General features: G+C 42.2%; 1 protein-coding gene across 6 annotated transcripts in view; it reads right to left on the bottom strand.

Annotated features, from left to right (window-relative positions):
• The window catches only part of tiam1.L (T cell lymphoma invasion and metastasis L homeolog), a 228,642-nt gene that overhangs the window by 36,645 nt on the left and 169,546 nt on the right, over nucleotides 1-22,451 (bottom strand). For all 6 annotated transcript variants that reach the window (XM_018245947.2, XM_041581580.1, XM_018245948.2 and 3 more), the window contains 7 exons: nucleotides 19,143-19,593; nucleotides 16,173-16,345; nucleotides 7,697-7,921; nucleotides 7,389-7,574; nucleotides 1,999-2,145; nucleotides 589-663; nucleotides 225-395 (listed from right to left, as the gene is read on the bottom strand). In XM_018245947.2, the coding sequence (XP_018101436.1) occupies nucleotides 225-395; nucleotides 589-663; nucleotides 1,999-2,145; nucleotides 7,389-7,574; nucleotides 7,697-7,921; nucleotides 16,173-16,345; nucleotides 19,143-19,593 (1,428 nt within the window). The remainder of the gene's footprint in view (nucleotides 1-224; nucleotides 396-588; nucleotides 664-1,998; nucleotides 2,146-7,388; nucleotides 7,575-7,696; nucleotides 7,922-16,172; nucleotides 16,346-19,142; nucleotides 19,594-22,451) is intronic.

Here is a 22,451-nt window from a genome sequence, read left to right as displayed (position 1 = left end):
CATATCGGGGAAAGATCTGCTCGTTTGATGACCTCACCAAACGACTGGATCTTATAATGTATAGACACCTTTATGGCCTGGGGAATCCCTGCTCATTCAACCAACTTTATTTCAGTCCTACAATGAACCTGATTAAGCTACTGGGACTGAGCCAACTCAAGATACAGAGAGCAGATAATTAGCCTTACTATTAGCATGAGCCATTGTGTAACAGTATGCCTTACCTTACAAATAATCTCCAGGGCATCCTTCGCTGTATCATCAGGATGTATAACTATAAGCACAGGCTGGTCGTTGGGCAGACAAACCCAGGATGGAGTCAGGTAATCGTGGACCCATATGTCTGTGTCAGGATTGTGAGGATGGACGCTACTCAGTGTTACCTCCTTTTCCTTCTGTCCAAATAAAGGCACAAAGGGCATGTCAGAGAATTGAGGGGCCCCTCAGTGGGACTGCCTGACATTACTGCCCATTGGTCGGGCATCAGTATTACGTTACATCAGCTCTACCCAGCCTGATGTTGGAAGTACAACTTCGGCAGAAGGTGTAACAGATGCCATAACGGGGAGCCCCCTTCTATCATATTACCTTGTCTTCTGACATTGTCTCATCAAAGATGCCTTCCAGAGACTTCTTGACCGATTCAGACCCGTCACTGAACACCTTCAAAATGAATGAAATACTTTTATCCTCAGGGTTTTATTGCAGTATGGGTGAAATACACAAAAGAAGTGCAATGAACACGTGCACTCAAGATCTCCACCCAGACGGGGCTTCAAAACAAAATCTAACCATGGGAGATTAAACCTCCCCAAATAGTCCTTTATACTCACCCGTTTAAAGCATTAAAATAGAATAAAGCTAGAAATGCTGTCTTTTGTATACTAAACATAAACATAACAATTACTGCACCAGAAGCCTAATAAAACAAATGATTTAGGCTTTCAAAGTTGGCCACAGGGGCATCATCTCAACTCTCCAGAACCAGTGGCTGCAGCAAAAAAAATCCATATCCAAATAGAATCCTAGTTTATCTGTTTAAATCTGGCTCCATGATCTTTTTCCCTGCAGCTGGAGTTGTAAACATTAAAGGGGATGTAAAGGCAAAAATAAAATCCCATTTTTACTTTATTTACTGAAAAAGAAACCTATCCCGAATATACTTCAATTAAAAATGTGTACTTTTATAAGAAACATGACTGTATGCAGTGAAATTCCCCCTTCATTTACTTGCTCTGACTGCTGCAGATACGAATCTCTACATGGTCGCCGGCTGTTCTACAGAGAAACAAACAAAGCCGAGTTCTGGGAAGTCCCTCCCCCTGCTGTTTGCAAGTATGATCCTTTCCCTGCAGAGCAGTTAGGGTTTGTCTAAAGTTTCCTATCCATAACAGTCAGTAAATAAAGGGAGAATTTCACTGCATACAGTCAGGTTTATTATAAAAACGGTAGACATTTTTTAATTAAATAATATTGGAGATAGGTTTCTTTTTCATTAAAGAAAGTAAAAATGGGATTTTATTTTTTTGCCTTTACATCCTCTTTTATCGCTCACCCAAGACTTCATAAACTTTCATAAAGAGCTTACATGCTATAGAATGCCACACCCATATAACACTATAATACAAATACACTAGGGATGCACCGAATCCACTATTTTGGATTCGGAAGAAACCCCAGAATCCTTCGTGAAAGATTCGGCCGAATACCGAACTGAATTCTAATTTGCATATGCAAATTAGGGGTGGGAAGGGGAAAACATTTTTAACGTCCTCGTTTTCTGACAAAAAGTCACGCGATTTCCCTCCCCGGCCCGCATATGCAAATTAGGATTCGGTTCGGCTGGGCAGATGGTTTCAGGCAAATCCGAACCGAATCCTGGATTCGGTGCATCCCTAAAATACACTATACAATAATTACTCCCTTAGGGGAAGGCAAGCAATCAAGAAACCCCTTGCCTGCAATTCATCCACAAGTAACCAACGGAATGGGAATTACCTGGGTAACGCTTGTCCTTCCCTGTTTCTTCTTAGAAGTTGTGTCAAGCCCCCATAGAGAAGAAAACCGGCTCCTCCTCTTGCTCGCAGATCTGGACATGGCCTGCGTCCGCCGTCTTACTCCAGACTCTCCGGTGCGTGCAGCCACCTGTAACAAACATGACATCTAATTGCTCAGCTATTGTAAATGAAGCTTGTCAAGAGCAAATCTACATCTCAGGGCAGTTCCATTTATCAGCTCAGCAACTTGCCCTGAAAGCCGATAGTAACTTGTTGCCAGAACATGCCTTGGTTATGCCAATAACATATTTGCAGGTAGGTGGTCTTGGATGGGTTGGTGAACTATTTCTCCTCTTACCATTTAGATGCATGAAAATTATTTTTACCCCACTAGGTGGCACTGTCTAATAAAGGATCAAAAAACCTACATGGGGAAGGTGAGGGTATTATTGCTAGCGCACAATGCATCCCATGGGGACCTGCCTTACATTCAAATAACACACAAAAGCAACAATAAGGAGCATTTATCCATCTACAAAACACACACATTCACATAAGTGAAACTTGTGTATAAATCAATACAAATACAGATGCCTCCCTGGGATATAAAAAAAAAAAAAAAAAAAAAGCTCCAATACTTGCATAAAGCAACGCAAGTCAATCCAGTATTTTGGTAAGAAAAGAGACTCGAAGGGCAGAAATAGAGCTACATGTTATACAGCTTTTACTGCCAGGACACGCCTGGGTCAGATATCGTTTCTTAGTAATATCAAGAACAAGAATGGAACTTATTATTAAAGGGGTTGTTCCCCTTTAAATTAACTTTTAGTTTGATGTAGAGAGTGACATTTTGAGACATTCTGCAGACGGTTTTCATTTTTTTTTATTGTTTGTGGTTTTTGAGTTATTTAACTTTTTTATTCTGCAGCAATTTCAGAATTATGGTTGCAAGCGTCCAAATTTCCATGCATTGATTTGAATAAGAGACTGGAATAGGAATAGGAGAGGCCTGAATAGAAAGAAGAGGCTCCGATTTTATGGGCATGGCCTGCCCCGTCTAGGGTTGCCACCTGGAAGGTATTTTACTGGCCCGGTAAAAATGATGGTTGATCCCAATGTTATTAATAGGGAAAAAAGATAAATATATAGGAAGGCCGGTATTTTTTTCCATAAAAGGTGGCAACCCTAGCACCCGTCCCTTTTGTGACATCATCAGTGGAGTGGTCGGCACGGTCTAAAAATGCAGGGGGTAGGCCAGGTGCGGGCGGATGCAGGTCCAAGTCAGGTCGAGCTTTTCCCGACCTACACATCAATAATTTGTAGCCTTACTGAGCATTTGTTTTTTTAGACGGGGGTCAGCGACCCCCATTTGAAAGCTGGAAAGAGTCAGAAAAAGAAGGCAAATAAACTATAAAAAGCTATAATATACTAAAGCCCATTGAAACGTTGCTTAGAATTGGCCATGTTATAACATACTTAAAGTTAACTTAAAGGTGAACCACCCCCTTTAATACAGAATTCAGAAAATCTATGTAGTACGTTTATTTTGAATTTTTAGTTTGAAAGACGGAGGGATCGTTATGGTGGCTACCCTCGAAGCTCTTCTGAGCACGTTTACAATTTGTAGCCTTACTGAGCATTTGTTTTTTTAGACGGGGTCAGCGACCCCCATTTGAAAGCTGGAAAGAGTCAGAAGAAGAAGGCAAATAAACTATAAAAAGCTATACTATACTAAAGCCCATTGAAACGTTGCTTAGCATTGGCCATGTTATAACATACTTAAAGTTAACTTAAAGATGAACCACCCCCTTTAATACAGAATTCAGAAAATCTATGTAGTACGTTTATTTTGATTTTTAGTTAGAAAGACAAGGGGTCGTTATGGTGGCTTCCCTTGAAACTCTTCTGAGCACTTTTACAATTGGCATTTATTACGTCTCCCCTTTATTAGCAGTTTTTAGACTAATATAATACAATACATTTGAAGCCACAGCTCCACCTGCTGTTCAGTTCAGCTGACAGCTGGAGTCAGCAGAAAATGACATTTGTGAAAGTAGGTCCCTCGCTCAGTTCTCTGGAAATGAAAGTTTTTTTTATACATTTCAAACTATATGTCCCTGTTTTACTCATTTGATGAATGGAGCTTTGTGCCAAGTTTCAGGTGCCCCTATATCAATCTTCTTAACAAGAACGTGACACGTAATGATTATCTGTGGTCCCCCCCTCCTTGCGTGAAGTTGTATCCTGGACCTCTGGTTGGAGGGAATGAAGGGAGAGAGAGACTAATGCAGCCAGTTCTATAGAATTCCATGCTAATGGATTTCATGTGGAAGGAAACAGAAGGCAGATTGACAGTGGGAGTTAAGCTGGCAATTTAACCACTGTGTACTCAAACACCTGCTGTTCCTGGCAAGTGCTCCCGACCAATAAAGGGAAACTTAAATATTCACACTTCCAATACGAACAAAAAGTAAAAGCCCATAAAATACAGACATATGCAAAAATTAAGGAAAAAGACACAAACGATCTCCATTGACCTCTGTAGATGCCTAACTATCTGTAAAACATGGCACCTGGATTTCCTTTGGGTAAGATTCAGACCTTAAGAAGTCTATGGAGACAATCTGCTCCAAGGTACTGTCCTTTATCTAGGAAGGAAACAGTTTTCAGTTATACTGGAGCATTTGCAGCAATGCCATCTTACTAGAATGTCAGGAGGCAGGTGCCATAAGGCGCCATTCGTTTTCATTGTATGCTCCACCTAGTGGCAGAATGCAAAATCTATAACTAAAAAAATAATAGTTTTATATATATATATATATATATATATATATATATATATATATATATATATATATATATATATATATATATATATATATATATATATATATTTAATTTTTTTTTTTTATCTTTGAGTAAAGGTGGCCATACACGGGCAGATAAAGCTGCCGATATCCGTCGTTTGGACCGATTTGACAGCTTATCTGCCCGTGTGTGGGGGCTTCCGACGGGTCTTCCCGATCGATATCTGGCCACGATATCGATCGGGAAGGTTTGATTTTTAACCGACCGACCCGTCGGAGCCCCTTGGCGCATCATAATTCGGTCGTTCGGCCAAATGTTCGAATTACCCCCGATATAGCCATGCCGGTTAGTGGCATATCGGAGAAAGATCCGCTCGTTTGGCGATGTCGCCAAATGAGCGGATCTTTGAGTCTATGGCCACCTTAAGATATCTAAAAATAAGCCTAAATTGTATGAAGAAAGATAATTGGTAAAACAATATCATAAGTAAAAGTATCTATTTAATTACATTTGTAATCAGCTACAAATCTCCCCATGTGACATTAGCCCAGCAATGATATATATAAATATATATAAATATATATAATTCACACTCTGATCCGGATCTGTTAAAAATTGTAATCATAGACAGGGGTGCTTCGCCAATGAGGCGAGTTGAGGCTATCGCCTCAGGCGGCAGCGCCCCACTAGGTACTAGGGGCAGCAAAAATGCTGCTCCTGGTACTTTAAGAGCGAATTTCTGGGGGAGGGGGGGGGGGCAGCAGCAACTGCTGCTGCCTCAGGCAGCAGAGGGGCCAGGATCGCCCCTGATCATAGAGTTTCACAAAGAACCGCACTCCAACTTGTTCAGATGAATACAGTCACATTTTATTGTATTCAATTTGCGTGTCCAACGTTTCGGCCCACCTTACGGCCTTTATCAAGGATCCTTTTTGGGGGAATAAAGTCCTTCTTATCAGAAATTGTGACTGCTTGTGAACTGTAACTATATTGGTGAGCACCCAGCCGTGTGTATATATATATATATATCTATATATATATATATATATATATATATATATATATATATCTATATATCTATATATATCTATATATATATATATATATATATATATATATATATATATATCTTAATTAGATAGATAGATAGATAGATAGATAGATAGATAGAACAATAATTTACCAGATTTACCATACCCCTAAACATACACTGGGGGAATTCCTTTTCTTATACTCAATCTGCCCCAGTTCTGGAAATCCCAGCAACAGTAGATTTCATTGTTTAATTAGAGCAGTTTCCTCCTGTGCTGAGACAAACTGTGCTCATATTAATGCTGTCCCTGCGGCACGGAGGATCCTTCCAGCCACATTAACTTGAGGCAGAGCAGTGAATGTAACACGTCTGCCATATATCCTGCGCTTTACTGAGAATGCAGAACTTACATGAGCAGGCAACAATTAGGGAAACTCACATTCTGCTAAAAGAACGGCTAAAAATATTACAATATGAAGACAATTTATGTATGCTGCCATTTCTCCACTGGCAATGGGGAATTTATCTGTCTTGATGGGAGAGAAGGAGGCAGGGAGTGGAAAAGTGGGTAAGAAAAATACATAGGAAGAGAAAACCAGAGGGGAGAGAGAGAGAGAGAGAGAGATAGAGAAATGACATACAAGGAGAGAAGCAGAGGAGGGTGAAAATGAAAAACAGAAGTAGAGGAAAAAGGACAAGAGAAAAGAAAAAATGAGGAAGAGAAATAACAAGGAACAAGAAGGTAGAAAGAAAGAGAGGAAGAAAAAAAAGTGAGACATTTTTCTCCCATTTTTGACAGGAGAGAAGGAGACAGAAAGAAAAAAGTGGGAAAAATAGACACAGAACGAAAGAAACAGAGACAGGGGGAGAGAGAATGACAGAAGGAGAGAAGCAGAGGAGGGTGAAAATGAAGTAGAGGGAAAAGAGGAAAAGACTGGGGGACAAAGAGTGAGGAAGAACAAGAAGGAAGAAAAAATAGAAAGGAAAAGAAAGGGGGGAAATGTTTCTCCCTTTTTGATGGGAGAGTATGAGACAGGGAGAGAAAAAGTGGGAAGAAAGAGACACAGGAAAAGAACAACAGAGACAGAGGGAGACCGGGAGGAGAATGAAATAAAGGGAGAAAAGCAGAGCAGAATGAAAATTAAAAACAGAAGTAGAGAAATGAGAAGACTGGGGTAGAGGAAAAGAAAAAACACAGAACAAGAAGGTAGGAAAAAAATAAAAGAGAGAGGATTAAAGGAAGAAAGACAAAGAGAGTGAGGAAGAGAGAAAGGGTTGAAAGAGAGAAGTTGAGTGGGGAGGAAGAGAGTGAGGGGGAAAGAAAAAGACAGATAGAGACTATAAATTCAAATGATAGGGTTGAAGTAATGGGTTGAACAGGGGAAATAATTGTAGCCATTAGCATGATATCCTAGAAGAGTCATTAGTAAACTTAAAGCCAAACTAATAGAAAGAATAGGACAATTGGGGCAAATGCTGAAGCCCCAAAGGTTGACTTTACTGCCCTGAGCAGGTGGTATCACTGTGCAGCACAGAGGAATGATCCTTACCAGAGCATGGAAGGAGGAGACGGAAAAGATATTGAGGCGGCCCATGGCTACTTTAGTTGGCCGGCTTGCAAAAGCAAGAAGGCGTTTGGGGTTTGGCAGCTCTCCCCCCTGAAGGCTGGCTAGATAGCAGCGGTACCGGAATAGGTCCATCTGGAACTGCTCGAGGTTCTGCTCCCAGACAAAGATCTGCAGGATTAAAGCATTTATTAGATTAAACGTTGCCCTTATAGTCTGGTCTTGTTTGTGCCACAGCTAAGGACTATAAATATGGCACTGGGCAATACATGGGATGAGAGTACACCTCTTACCTGATCCAGGATGGTTTTCTTCTTCTTAGCGTCTGTAACAGAGGATATTTGCATTTCGCCCATCTTCTTCATCTTTTCGTCCATGTCGATCTTCTGCTCCAGTTTCTTTATTTCCGACCTTAAAAGTTTGACGGTGTCCTCTTTATGGTGCTGCCTCGCAACCGTGGTGGCACAGGCAGAATGGATGGCTGTGATCCAGTTGTCTAGCTCCGTCTGGCTGGTTGTCTGCATGGGGGATACATAAAGTGTGCATGAGCAGATACACAAAGCACCTTCTCCTGTTAACAGCCCTTATATATAGCACTGAACTCATGTGAAACTAGGTGCACAGTATGCTTCAGGTCTATCAGATGCTCTCTTTCAAACAGCAGTCCAGCAAATTGAACCAGTTGCTTGGTTATCATGGGTTATGAGAAGTGGAACCACAATGAGCTTCACCATGGTCACGTCAACCATCTTGCTGGGGGCTGTTATACCAGGAGATAAGTGGCTGATCTAAGATCACACAGGTAACAGACTAAAAGCTGATATTTGGTCTTCAACAAGGACCCTCTGTCCTTATGAGGGCACTTATGAGTTGCTTGGTTATCATGAGTTATGAGAAGTGGAACCACAATGAGCTTCACCATGGTCGCGTCAACCATCTTACTGTAGGCCATTATACCAGGAGATGAGTGGCTGATCGAAGATCCCACATGTACCAGACTAAAAGCTGATATGTGGTCTTTAACAAGGACCCTTTATACTTATGAAGGAGCTAAAAAAGGATAATTCCCCTCAAAATGACATTCTATTGTGTGAAAACCATCTCTGGCCATTGATACATCAGACAGGAGCACAGATATTTTGTAATCCAACCTCACATGTAATAGACCAAATTGCACATATCCACTAAATGGGGAAAATGTTAACAAACAAGTTTTCAATCAGCCATCAGGGGGTTGAGGGGCTGAAGCAGTCACTATGGGGCCAATACCACAAAGACTCCTTCTTGCGGCACACTAAGGCCTGCACTATTCAATTGGCTGGCATATACTCTCACACAGGAACAGGCCTGGTAAAATATTGTGACCAAAGTAATCTCAAAAGTAAATAACAAGCCCCCTTTTTATATATGGGTGAGGAGCATGAATCTTCATAATCTTGAACAGACCTTGCTGGGGAATCAGGAGCAGAGACAGGAAAGAAAAATAAATCACACTGTAATGATGGCAAAACAATCCTATTGGGTTTTTAAATGTATTTTTTTTATTATTAGCTTTAGGCACGGTGCTGTAAATTAGAGAATGATAGATATTCAGAAACACCCAGGTCCCAATCGTTCTGGGTACGTCTCGTACCTGTACAATATGTACATTCTGTAGAGCAATAAGCAGCAGGATGCTAAGTCATCCTTTAAAAAGGTGTAAGTATTCAAAGAATGTATCTCATTCCTGTGAAAGGGAAGACTTCAGCTCACGTACAAGGGTGTTGCTCCACTTACAGGAATACGTCTAAAAGCCTCCACGCCATTGCAGAATTTAGAGAGGAACATCGCCCAAAATTGTCCTTTGCGCAAAGAAAGAAAATGTCATTCTAATGACAATATTGTCAGTGGTTTTGGAGTTATTAGTGAATGTATTGGCTAATGAGAGATGTACTTAAATTCTCTTCTCTGCTGGTTCTGACTCCTGAAATAATGTATCAAAAGCCAGACTTGGAGCAGAACCGAGTTCCCCTAAACTGTCTCAAGAGGGAGAACCAGGGAGCAGAAAGGGCATTGGAAATATGTTATGAATGTGCATTGGAAAGAATTACATTTTCTTTCCTTCTGTAAAAAAAGTATATGGGTGAAGCTCCCTTTCTCTAAGAAACTCCTTATATACAGACATTCAGGTTATGTAAGTGGGAAACATAAAGAAGAAATTAGAAATGTGGTATAGAACACACCAAGACCATCCTAATGACATTCAAGGAATGGCTTGGGGATTCCAGACATTACTAGGGCACCGCAGAATGAAAAGTTGACGGACGACATTCCAAGTTGCAAGTCCTTAATGAGCACTAAGTTGTGCTCCTGGGCGTCAGGTGTTTGAGAAGGGAGGCTGGAGTTCCCTCTGTGTGTGTCCCAGAAATCAAGAGCTAAACATATAGAAGGAACATTCCATCTCCACTCTCTGATGTTTACTAAAGGAACGGGACCACCATGATTTATAGGGAGAGCAATGGAATCACGTTACACAGCCTCGGGCACCGTTGGGATATGCGGAATCAAAACGCAGCCCTTGCGCTAATTGCCGACTATGCATCAAATAAACCAGATCAGCTGAGACGACACTGTGCCTTTAAGGCACAGTAATCCTATGCTTCCAAATTCCTTTCTATCTGCGTAATAGAAATATTAAGAGATGGGGCAATAAAAATATTCAGTTGTCTTTTTCTTATCTCTGTAAAGGTTTTGCTTGCGCACGACAACTTTCCCTACTAAGGTACGGCTTTATACCCCAATTCGATTTGAAGAATAGATGTCAGGGGCTGGGAGGGGAGCAATTTGACTAAAAGCAGGACAATAGTTACCTGACCATACCCCTGCAGCCGTAGCCATTGTCTCTTTGGCTCAATGCATGCCTATGACTAAGTGCCTTAAGGAAAAAAAAGATTTCAGTCAGCTCGTTGATCGGGCTGGCCGGAAAGGCACGCGAACATCTTTGAAGGCACCCGAACATCACCCATTGTTGGTGCTGAATCATCAGATACAGGTAGAATTCTATTGTTTCTGTCTGTATATCTATATATACGATTTAGCTCTACACATGTGTATTGAAATTAACGATCTTTCCTGGAAAGATTGTAATTGTAACATCTATGACCACCTTTAGAGGCATGGAACGCGTAGGGCCTATAGGAGATGTTCCCATTTTAATGTATTAAACAGAAATTTTTTATTTTATAGTTGTGGCCCCCTGGATTTTTTGTGCCCTTCATCGGTTTTGCTCTTTGGCTTAATGGCCACAACCATTCCATAACCCATGATACTTTTACAATTTCATACTCCTGTTATAAAAAAAGCCAGAAGGTGGTGTCCTGGCATTTTTGGGGTGAGTATGATGTTAATGGAGGCATGGGCAGCCAAATAGGGTAGGGTATGGGAAAGCTCCCTAGACTTTTCTATAGCCTGTACAAAAAAGATACTACAGAACTATAAGTGTAGGTGATGCTCCTTATACTAAGCACAATTTGGAAGCCATTTTTAGGGTATATTGTTAAAGGCTGCCATTGGTTCCCCTACTAGCCCTAGGGGCTCTGATATTGGGGCAATGTAGTAACAGGTGCAATATCTACTCCAGGCCAGGAACCCATTGCAGCCAATTGGATGTTTGGTTTCATTTATTTAACTGCATTACGACCAGTGGCGTAACTACCGAGGGAGCAAGAGGTGCAGTTGCACCGGGGCCCGCTCCACCTCGGGGCCCGCCAGAGCCACTGACTTTTGTTTTTAGGTTTTTTTTTTTTACAATTTTTTTTTGCCTTTCCTTTTTTTGTGCTGGCTGGTCTGGCTCTTTTATTTGTGCTGGCTGGGCACCTCCCCCCTGCTGTTTCTGTGGAGCCGCTCTGCTGGAAGGTATGAGGGATTCAGTCGAGGTGGTGGGAAAGTTTGCTACTGTTTTACAGAAACCTGCCGAATGTAAGGGGTTTTTGCATCCTTCGGGTTGGGCAGAAAAGGGATTTGTGTTTGATTGAGTCGTCAGTTTGAGAGGGATGGAACAGAGACACAAGAGGAGGCCACAGAGAGCACCATGGCTCCCACACCAGAGGGCACATCATGTCTCCACTTCAGATGATTTCTTTTTACTCCAACCCCCCAACACTCACCACCTTAAATTTATGTATTAAAATGAGGCTGCATGTCCCAATAAAGTGAGTTTAGGATGGGCAGTTGGTAGAAGGTGACTAGACCCATGTCTGCTGGGGGGTGGCATGAAGGTCCTGAGTGTGTGTCTGTATGTATGTATGTATGTATGTATGTATGTATGTATGTATGTATGTGTATGTATGTATGTATATGTGTATGTATGTATGTATGTATGTATGTGTGCATGTATGTGTGTGTGTGCATGTATGTATGTGTGTGCATGTATGTATGTATGTGTGTGCATGTATGTGTGTGTGTGTATGTATGTATATATGTGTATGTATGTGTGTGTGTGCATGTATGTGTGTGTATGTATGTATATATGTGTGTGTGCATGTATGTATGTGTGTGTGTGCATGTATGTATCTGTGTGTATGTATGTATATATGTGTGTGTATGTATGTATATATGTGTGTGTGTGTATGTATGTATATGTATGTCTGTCTGTATGTATGTGTGTGTGTGTATGTATATATGTGTATGTATGTGTGTGTGTGTGTGTGTGTGTGTAGCCAAGATTTGGGAGTGGTGGGAAGAGTGAATCCGCACTGGTTTACAGTGATGTCTATTGGATCCATTCAAACCTCGTGGTTAATGTTTAAGTGATGATTAAAAAAAAAAAAAAAAAGAGCTGGGAATGTTCATCTTTTAAAATAAAAATCAGATACTTTTGGTGTTAGGGCTGCTCCACTTTCACCTTTCGTTGCTCCGGATTAAAAACTCCTTAGAAGAGATATGGGTGGGTTCCAGGGAACAGGGTAAATATCACAGGGACCCTTGGAAATGCTTCTCTGCTGGGTAACAGGGGCAACAGCTCTTCACCTAGATTTCTTCACCTGAGGGGTATATGTGAGAACAGCTTCCCAGTGCCTAGCTGTAAACTACTCATCTCCTGAGCTGTGTGCCACCGGGGGTGTATGAGGCATTGGCTGACCCTGGAACTGGATCAAGGAAACTGGTGACTTTTGCACCAAACCACTTGCTTGGAATATAGAGGCTAAAACAAGACTCTGGGGACGAACAAAGCCTGCTCTGGACATTCTCCTAAAGGAGAACCCCCTGAGCTAAATACTAAAGAGAAGGAAAGCAGAATGAAGAAATTAGCAGGGTAGGTCCTAAACCATCGTAATTAATGGGTGAAAATGTCCAGTGTGTGAGAATCCCCCCACCCCAATGGAACTAGATATAACCCACACAACCTGTTGTGTAACAGCCCCGCTGCCAGTACTAGTGCGGTGGTACCGAGGTTACCAGATTACGTGAGTGACGTTTATAGGAAATGCAGCTTGACGGACAGCATTGATTGAAGTGTAAATTGTATTGGCATCTTAGATACGTTAATTAGATGTTTTCCTGACTTTTCAAGGGATCTGGTGTTGGAAAGCTGTCATTTTAGATCTTATGGCGCAGATTAGCCCACTGAAAGTACTCCGGTCAGAATCATGAGGTTCTGTAGAGTCACCTAGTTACAACCCGAACCCCACTGACCCTGCCATTGTATGAGAAAGCTCGTTTTGCAGAGGTCCATAGCCCTGATCGAACTCCTGTCTGTCTCCTCCTTATAGGAATAGTTCAGTGTGAAAATAAAAACTGTGTAAATAGATAGGCTGTGCAAAATAAAAAATGTTTCTAATATAGTTAGTTAGAAAAAAATGTAATGTATAAAGACTGGAGTGAACAGATGTCTAATAAAACAGCCAGTATCCAACTTCCTGCTTTTCAGCTCTCTAACTCTGAGTTAGTCAGCGACTTGAAGGGGGGCCACATGGTACATTTCTGTTCAGTGAGTTTGTAATTGATCCTCAGCATTCAGCTCAGATTCAAAAGCAACAGATATGACCCATGTGTCCCCCCCTCAAGTCTCTGATTGGTTACTGCCTGGTAACCAATCAGTGGAAACCAAGAGAGCTGAAAAGCAGGAAGTAGTGTTCTGACTGACTTGTTATACATCAAATCACTTCAGCCTTTATACATTACATTTTTGGCTAACTAACTGAACAATTCCTTTAAGGCTGCCCTGTCTGCTGGATTTCATTGACAGTAATAACATAGTAAGTTAGGATGAAAAAAGACACATGTCCATCAAGCTCAACCTTAAAGGAGAAGGACAGTGAGATAATAGCCTCTGGGAAGGGAGTGTGGCTGTGGGATAGCAGGTATAGTAGGGAGAGATGGTGTCTATAGTAACAGTGGATAATAGTCTCTGGGAAGGGAGTGTGGCTGTGGGATAGCAGGTATAGTAGGGAGAGATGGTGCCTATAGTAACAGTGGGATAATAGTCTCTGGGAATGGAGTGTGGCTGTGGGATAGCAGGTATAGTAGGGAGAGATGGTGCCTATAGTAACAGTGGGATAATAGTCTCTGGGAAGGGAGTGTGACTGTGGGATAGCAGGTATAGTAGGGAGAGATGGTGTCTATAGTAACAGTGGATAATAGTCTCTGGGAAGGGAGTGTGACTGTGGGACAGCAGGTATAGTAGGGAGAGATGGTGTCTATAGTAACAGTGGATAATAGTCTCTGGGAAGGGAGTGTGACTGTGGGATAGCAGGTATAGTAGGGAGAGATGGTGTCTATAGTAACAGTGGATAATAGTCTCTGGGAAGGGAGTGTGACTGTGGGATAGCAGGTATAGTAGGGAGAGATGGTGCCTATACTTGCTCTCTACTTGCTCTCCCAAACCAGTAATGCTGTATTCCAGCCCAATGCGTGGGGGGCCCAGTTTTAAATTTTTGTACCAGGGCCCTTAGGGGTCTAGTTACGCCACTGATTACGACATATAAATTACATTGATTGGTTGCTATGGGTTACTAGACCTGCAGCAGATTTTGCACCTATTTTATTTGCCCGTAGCTTGCTATGATTTGTGCAAGTTACGGGAACGGGAAGTGATTCATGGCTGGCCATAATCGAACATTAAATCTCTTCTCTAAACTTCTGCGTGCTCATTTTTCCTCCAAAGACCTATCGCACAGGAAACCTTCAGAAAACAGACTGACAGTTGCCATGGAAACACTGAATCACTTTGGCTCGATGGTTAGAATGCGCCATTCGTCCTCAGTGGAACCGGGATATTAATTCCTGTACACGCAGCATTTCGCTTCTGGGCCATAGAGTTTTAGGACAAGCTCCATCCAGGAGGCATATGGCACAAAATAGAAGTTTTAGTGGCGACAAGACAAATCCATGTTGATGGCTATGGGCATTTTTGATTTGTCAGCTTTTAAACATGCAAAACAACCCCTAGGCCATGACTAAATATGGCTGAAAGGGGATCCGGGAGTTGCTGATATCATTAGGAATTTACAGATACTAAAGGGGCTCCAGGTTCAGACGAGGATACGTTTAAAGAGACAGAACAAATAAATTGAAAGCTGGAGGTTTTTAGGGAACAACATGGGAATATGTGGGAAGAAATTAGATAGTAAATTGGAATATCTCCTTGCAGTAAGGAAAGTCGGCCAAACATTAGTTCTACTTTGCAGCCATCTGGAACTTTCAGAACATCAGCTGTTAAATAAAGATATTGTATATAAGAGCTGTGTATTCCTAATTTTCTATAAGGTTATCATGCGATCAGCTTGTTCGGTTAGGCCACCAAATGAATGCCTCTTTCCCAATTTGGCCACCGACATTATGGGCCAAAATGGGATCATACAGAGGGGCCTATGGAGATCTAATATAAAGAAGTTACTGTACCAGCCCAGGGGTTCTGTAGACCTAAAACAAATCTAGGCCTTAGTAGTAGTTCCGGCAGCACCTCATCTTGTCTCGTTAGGCCATCCTTGGGGTGTCAGTGGCACTGCACATGCTCGGTGTGCTCTGGGCTGCTGCTGGGCTAGCCTTAGGGGTCATTGCAAATCAACAAGGAGAAAATGAGGTTCTCCTGTCATGGACATTTACAATATATATATATATATATATATATATATATATATATATATATATATATATATATATATATATATTTTGGGTCCATATGTGGAGGCAAGGATATTCCCTGCTAAATTACTGTGATGGCCTTTGGTTGATACAGTATCCCAAAATATATTTTGCTAAATTTCAATCCATTTCTATTTTTCTCCTTTAAGTTTTACAGCATAACTTCTTGACATAAAAGGCTCTTAATCACCTTCTCCACATCCGTGGCTCGGTTTTGTGGAGACAGCACTCCCTTTGTATATAAACCGTTTATTTTGGAGACATTTCCATGGAGAAAGCCACCCCTACATCTACACAAATATTCACCTCTAGAAAAATGGCACTTATTCATTAAAGATTCATATTCATCATACGTTTTTTCCTCTCTCTCTCTTTCCCTTTTAATCCTTTGTGGTCGTTTCCATTTGAGCCCTTCCTTGTAAGGGACAGCTAAGTACTACAATCTTCGTTTAATGGTGCTTAACACGCCAACATAAATATTAAAATATCTTTGAATCCAGAGCCGTGGGATATAAAGAGAAGAATACAATTATTGAGAAAGCGTTGCAGTACCCCCCTCCTCTGTAAACCTAAAGGGCAAGAGCCAGCTTGAACGCCGGATGGGGCGTATTAAGACACATGTAGAACACAGGAGAGAGCGCTGACCTGAAAAAGGAAGGCATCCCCCAGAGAGTTGCTCAGGCAGAAGACAAAGTCTTTCTTCGGGTGCTCAGGCACGGCCTGCACAATGCTGTTCTCCACCCACACGGCATGCTTCGGGATACTGTTGTTGTCGATTCCTGATCGACCGTCCGTCTCATAAAAGAACAACGTGCAGCCTGCGAAGGGGACAGCAATAAATGGCAAATGAGTAACAAGTAATGGATTCCTATTGATTGCCTGTGTCTGGACAAAAGATGGACAGAAAAACATGGATTTAGAAAAAAAAAATACTTAGGGCTGGTAGGCATTTAAAGGGAAAGAAAGTAATTTTCCATTTCTAGAATCTTTCATTGTTGGCTAAGAACCCTGGGAGTGATTACGCTCACAACAGCGATTTCTGATCTATAATGACATCCTGCGTGCCTATACAAGGTGTAGAGCTTTAAATAACTTTACACTAGAAATTGACCAGTTCTTCTCAACTTTTCATTTGGGACTTAATTTTTTTTTTTTTTTACTTTTTTTTTTTTTTTAATTATTTTTCTTTGTATTCTGTTCCTTTCTAGAATGCAGAGTAAACCGCTATACGGTTGTTGCGTGGGCCACTGACCCCTAAAACCCAAAAAACTCATGCTCTTTGAGGCTAGATTTATATAGGTATTGTTATGTTTCTATTGTTTATCTTATCCATATAGGCCCTATCCTTACCTTCTTCCATTTGACTTCCAAACAACTGCCTTTTTGCTGGGGTAAGTGGAACCCTAGCAACCAGACTGTTGTCACGTTATGTTAGCGTTGCAGAATGATTCCCACCAAAGAGACATAAGCCTAAGAAAGGGCAGGTGGTAACTGTTCTCTCCTATTCATTTCATTTACAGTAAAGTCCTGTGTCAACAATAAAGATATTTACCAGCAAAAGGGATGACAAAGAACTTGTGAAACACCAGTGGGAGTTCTGATGCGTTAAGTGAAGGCTCAATGGTCCAAGCAATGATGTCATTGTACCTCCAACGCTAACCCCTCGCTCCACTTATGGCTCCCTCGCCTCCCTACATCTGTTCTCACATTCACAACCCTGCGTGAACTCTTGCAGATAAATATTGTTCATAGAGTCATGCCAGGAGTCACGCCAAACTGAAGATTCAAGCACAGGAACCTAGTTGTCCCCGGAGGTGCCTATTTGGCTCTGGTTCTCATGAGCACACGAAGAGCCATAGAAACTCCTCCAGCTACAAATATGATAGTGGTGGTGCAATAATGAAAATCCCTTCCAAAATAGGCTATTGTAACAGTTTGGCACACCCCTCTTATTATGATAAATGACAGAGGAATACGCACCCAAAACCAAGCTGGTGTACCTATGGGTTGTACAACATCTTATCTGGCAGAGAAATGGCACCTAGCTCTATCCAATCTAAATCAGTCTGCAAGATAAACATGGTTTTCGAGCAATCTATCCCTCCCCTGCTGCAACTCCCAGCATCCTCCAGTAACCACCAGTGTAGTTCAGCTGCTTTTGAGAGTAGTAGCTTTGAGATTACTTTCCTACTTAGACTTTTAATTCTTCTATTCCTCAAGGAGCTAGAAAATATAGTGTTGTTTACACTGGCCATGTTGGACACACGTTGATGAATCCCCAATGTCTAATTAATCACGGGTCTATAGAGATGGGTCACTGTATTAAACCAGGGGCATCAAAGCAACTGCTTGTTAACTCCTTCCGCCCACCTTCGAGCTATTCCACCTTAAGAGCAGAGACACACACTGCAATTCGGGGAGATTAGTCGACAAATCTCCTCTTCTTCGGGCGACTAATCTCCCCTGCCTTCCCGCCGGCTAGAGTGAAAATCGCTTAAACTTGGGGTACAGCAGAAGTGGTTATGTTTCCCTTTAATAAAACATTTCATACAGTAAGGTTGTCCCCTGCCTGAAGCTTTCTGAATCTTTACATCATTCTGGAAAGTGTGGGGGGGGGGGCAGAGAAACTGTATGTTGCTGGGCAAGGAAGAACACAGAGATATTTCTGTCTCTAGCTTATTATGCAGCTCATACCCTACAAACTGTATTCTCTTTAGCCTCTGGCTATGTGTCAGCAACACCCGGCAGGCTAAATTAGAACTCCTGTTCCTCCTCGGCTGCATAACAGATTTATGGTGCACGGAGCATACAGATCCTGCAGGAAAGCTTGTAAAAGACGACATAGCAATTGGTCTCCTTTGGGTCTACAAACATCTGATGAGGCCCCTGCAACGCTGTGATGTGACTGGGCAGGATCAAATGAATTGTTCAGTATAAAAACTGGGTAAATAGATAGGCTGTGCAAAATAAAAAACATTTCTAATATAGTTAGTTAGGCAAAAATATAATGTATAAAGGCTGGAGTGACTGGATGTGTAACATAATAGCCAGAACACTACTTCCTGCTTTTCAGCTCTCTTGGTTTCCACTGCTTGTTACCAGACAGTAACCAATCAGAGACTTAAGTGGGGGGCACATGGGTCATAACTGTTGCTTTTGAGTCTGAGCTGAACGCTAAGGATCAATTGCAAACTCAATAAACATTTATGTCCCTTGTGGGCCCCCTTAAAGTCGCTGACTAACTCAGAGTTAGAGAGCTGAAAAGCAGGAAGTAGTGTTCTGTTCTGTTAGACATTTTTGGCTAACTAACTATATTAGAAACATTTTTTATCCAGCTTTTACTTTTACACTGAACTGTTCCTTTAATCCAAGGGTTGGATTCCCCAGGGCAATCCAATGAGTATTACACATAGGTCTGCACTACTATATAGCACTTGACCTAGGAGCTGGCGTATAGCTCTTGGCACATGCCAATGCTCATTATAATGATGTAGATACATTGCACCATCACTTCCACCTGTTCAGTCTTCAGCATATATCAGCCAAATCTCCCAGTCCAAGTGCAAAAGTGGACCTATATTGTGATTTATGCGTGCGACCCTTAGCTATACGAACCTTTTAAAGAGACCCAGTACTGTTTCCATTTTCTGCGTGTGGCAAGTTCCACCTTCTTGTTCTTTTTGTGCACCAGAAAGTTCTTGACTGCTAATGCCCCGGCTTTGCGCACCGTCCCTTGGGCTGCAGTCCGGAGAATGTCCGATTGGCCGGGGGAACTTAAAGTGCCACTGCTTTGTTCATCGCTAAGTGCCGAACTGGCCTCTTCTAAGTTCTCCCTGCTGGCCCTGCTCATCTCAAGCTCCCGACGGAAGTTCTCGTAGACGCCTTGGCGTAACGCATCTCCAGTCGAGCTGCTGCCACTGTCGCTCCCGATGAACACTCGGCTGGCCGTGGGAGAGTAACTCGACCTGGTGACATTTGATCTTCTGGATATGATGTCTGTATCAGTGGTAGCAGCCTCAATGCCGCTGTCGGTGAACTCGCTGCCTTCCCCTCCTGTGTTTACATCCTAGAAAACAAAATACAAACAGTTTAACATTTTCCATTTCCATAGTAATCAATAAACCAGTTATAGAGACTAAAATAAATAAAAACGCACTGTGTGACCAAATTGCCAGCATGCTTTTGGATAAAGCCTAAGCTTTGGTAGCCCAAAACTGACCAATACAGGTTCTGACCTCACTTGGCAGTCGTTTCAATGTATGGATCATATGAGAGAACCAAGCAATTGTCATTGGTCAGAAATTTGTCGGATGTTCCAAATCCAGCAACAGCCCTGGTTTATTATTTCTCACATTCTTGTAACATGAAACTAATTCAAAATTTCATAGAAACCATAAAAATTACAGAATAGAAATAAACTGAAAAGAAGATCGTGTCTGGTAACAAGCTATACAGTTAAAGGATAAGTAAACCTTTAAAATAAGTGAATGTAAAATCGACGAGAGTGCTATTCTAAGCACTTTTGTCATTTACATACATTATTTATTTTTATTTAATTCCAAGATATTAAGGGAAATATGTACTGTTAATATAAATAAATTGAATTACAACAGCGCCACCTGTTGGTCATTTTTTCCACCAGTCTGACCACAAGTAGTCAAGGAACTTGTCAGGAGAAAGAAAGAGGCTGCTCTGATGTTCTTTTGCTTAGGAAAAAATTAAAACCTTGATGTGCAGGCCGGCCCAATATCGGTGGGTCGGGCGGGTTCGGGCCGTCATGATCGCTCCGTTTCGGGTCTCAGGTGGGTGCAGGTTGAGCTCTTCTCACTGATCTCCCCGCCCGCGACCTTCCAAATGCTGGCTTCCAACTTCCAGGTTGAATTTTTATAGACGCGCACCTCTCGCCCCGCCCCTTGTGTGACGCCATGGGTGGCGCGTGTCTATAAAAGGAACCCGGAATTCGGGCTCGTGGTGCAGGAGCTGGGAGGGCCGGTCAGGAAAAGCCCGACCCGCACATCATTAATCATAGCAGCCTCTTTCTTTCTCCTGACTACTTGGTGGCGCTGTTGTAACATAATTCATTAATGTTAACAGTACATGTATCCCTTAATATCTTGGAATAAAAACTAAATAAATAATGAATATACATTGCAAAATTTCTTAGAATAGCACTCTCATCAATGTTACATTCACTCATTTTAAAAGTTTACTTATCCTTTAAGAAATTCAACTGCTGTGCTGTTGCTAGGATCAGTGGTTAATGCCAGAATGGACAATGCACAGGAGAAGACCTGGACAGCAACATGAGTAATAAGAAGTAATGAAAAGAAAAAGTCTTAAAGCTACGGCACATAGAGCGTATTCCCTGCTGGAGTTCTTCAGCCATGGAGCAGTTCTGAAGACAATACAGAAGATGAATTGTAGATATGACAATCGATTAAACCATGTAAAAGTGAGTTTAGCCTTTAATAAAAAAAAAACAGTATTACACAGGACTTACCAACTAATATTCATCACCGTATTATTTACACGCTAATTAAGGGCGGGGGCAGGTTTGGCATAAGCGCTGCAGTTAGTTAGGGATCAGCCAGGATATTGTCCAAGGCAAACTTGGGATCTTCACTTCTTATTGTAAAGCAGTTACATAATGAGACTGACGGGCGGCCAACACCCACGCACAGGTGCAAGTCGTGAAGGCTCTGGGTCCCAGGAAACCTCAATAATTATTCAATAATAACATTTGTTCCCTTGGCCAAAAGTGTAATCACTTGATATGCAGCACACAGATGCCGAGGTACCAAATCCAACTCTTTTCAAGTCTAATAAACATCTGGTATTGAAGACATCCAATTAAAGTCCCACTAAATATTATTAGTTTGAGAGTTTTCCTTATCAGTATTGTAGGGCAGTCCTCCGGCCTCTGGGTCCTACCTGTGCAGTTCTGCTGAGCGTCATCAGTGGGTTAAATGGGTTGGTATTGAGAGAAACTAATGCACTAAACAAGATTTTGTTGTCAGAAGTCAAGTCTAAGTTAGGATTGCCAATAGGTATAACCACCAGGGGAGCTGTTGTTATGATGGGCTATGGGAAATACAGCTCACCCCCCGAATAAACATATAAAACAAGAATCTTCTTTGCACAGAAAAGTTATGACTTCAGGGATGAATGTTTATTTGCAGCAGTCCCACAAAGCACACTGGAGACCAGAAACCATATCAGACAGAAACAAAGAATTTAATTAGGTAGAAGAAATGCAGATTTGTAGGCCGCGCACTCCTGGGACACCAACACGAACCGCTCGTCTCCATGGAATAGTCTTTCTGCTTTGCCAAAAAAATTATTAATTGGCCACAGAAATGTCACATTTCTGGTGTTTCTGTCTTGTCTGTGGTTTAAAGGGCGTGGAACTGGAAAAAGTCTAGATTCCCACTGGGTCCCCTATGAGCCTGAATCCTCCCAACAGTTGCTTGGTTTGCAGTGCACAAGAGAGGGAGCCCCTATGGGCAGTGCACAAGAGAGGGAGCACCAACGGACGGTTCACGAGAGAGGGAGCCCCAAAGGGCAGTGCACAAAAGAAGGAGCACCTAAAGGCAGTGCACAAGGGAGGGAGCCCCTATGGGCAGTGCACAAGGGAGGGAGCCCCTAAAGGCAGTGCACAAGGGAGGGAGCCCCTATGGGCAGTGCACAAGAGAAGGAGCCCCTATGGGTAGTGCACAAGAGAAGGAGCCCCAATGGGCAGTGCACAAGAGAAGGAGCCCCTATGGGCAGTGCACAAGAAAGGGAGCCCCTATAGGCAGTGCACAAGAAAGGGAGCCCCTATGGGCAGTGCACAAGAGAAGGAGCACCTATGGGCAGTGCACAAGAAAGGGAGCCCCTATAGGCAGTGCACAAGAAAGGGAGCCCCTATGGGCAGTGCACAAGAGA

The sequence above is a fragment of the Xenopus laevis genome, chromosome 2L (genome assembly GCF_017654675.1).
Source record: "Xenopus laevis strain J_2021 chromosome 2L, Xenopus_laevis_v10.1, whole genome shotgun sequence".
NCBI classification, from domain to species: domain Eukaryota; kingdom Metazoa; phylum Chordata; class Amphibia; order Anura; family Pipidae; genus Xenopus; species Xenopus laevis.
This window is presented reverse-complemented; position numbering and strand designations above follow the sequence as displayed.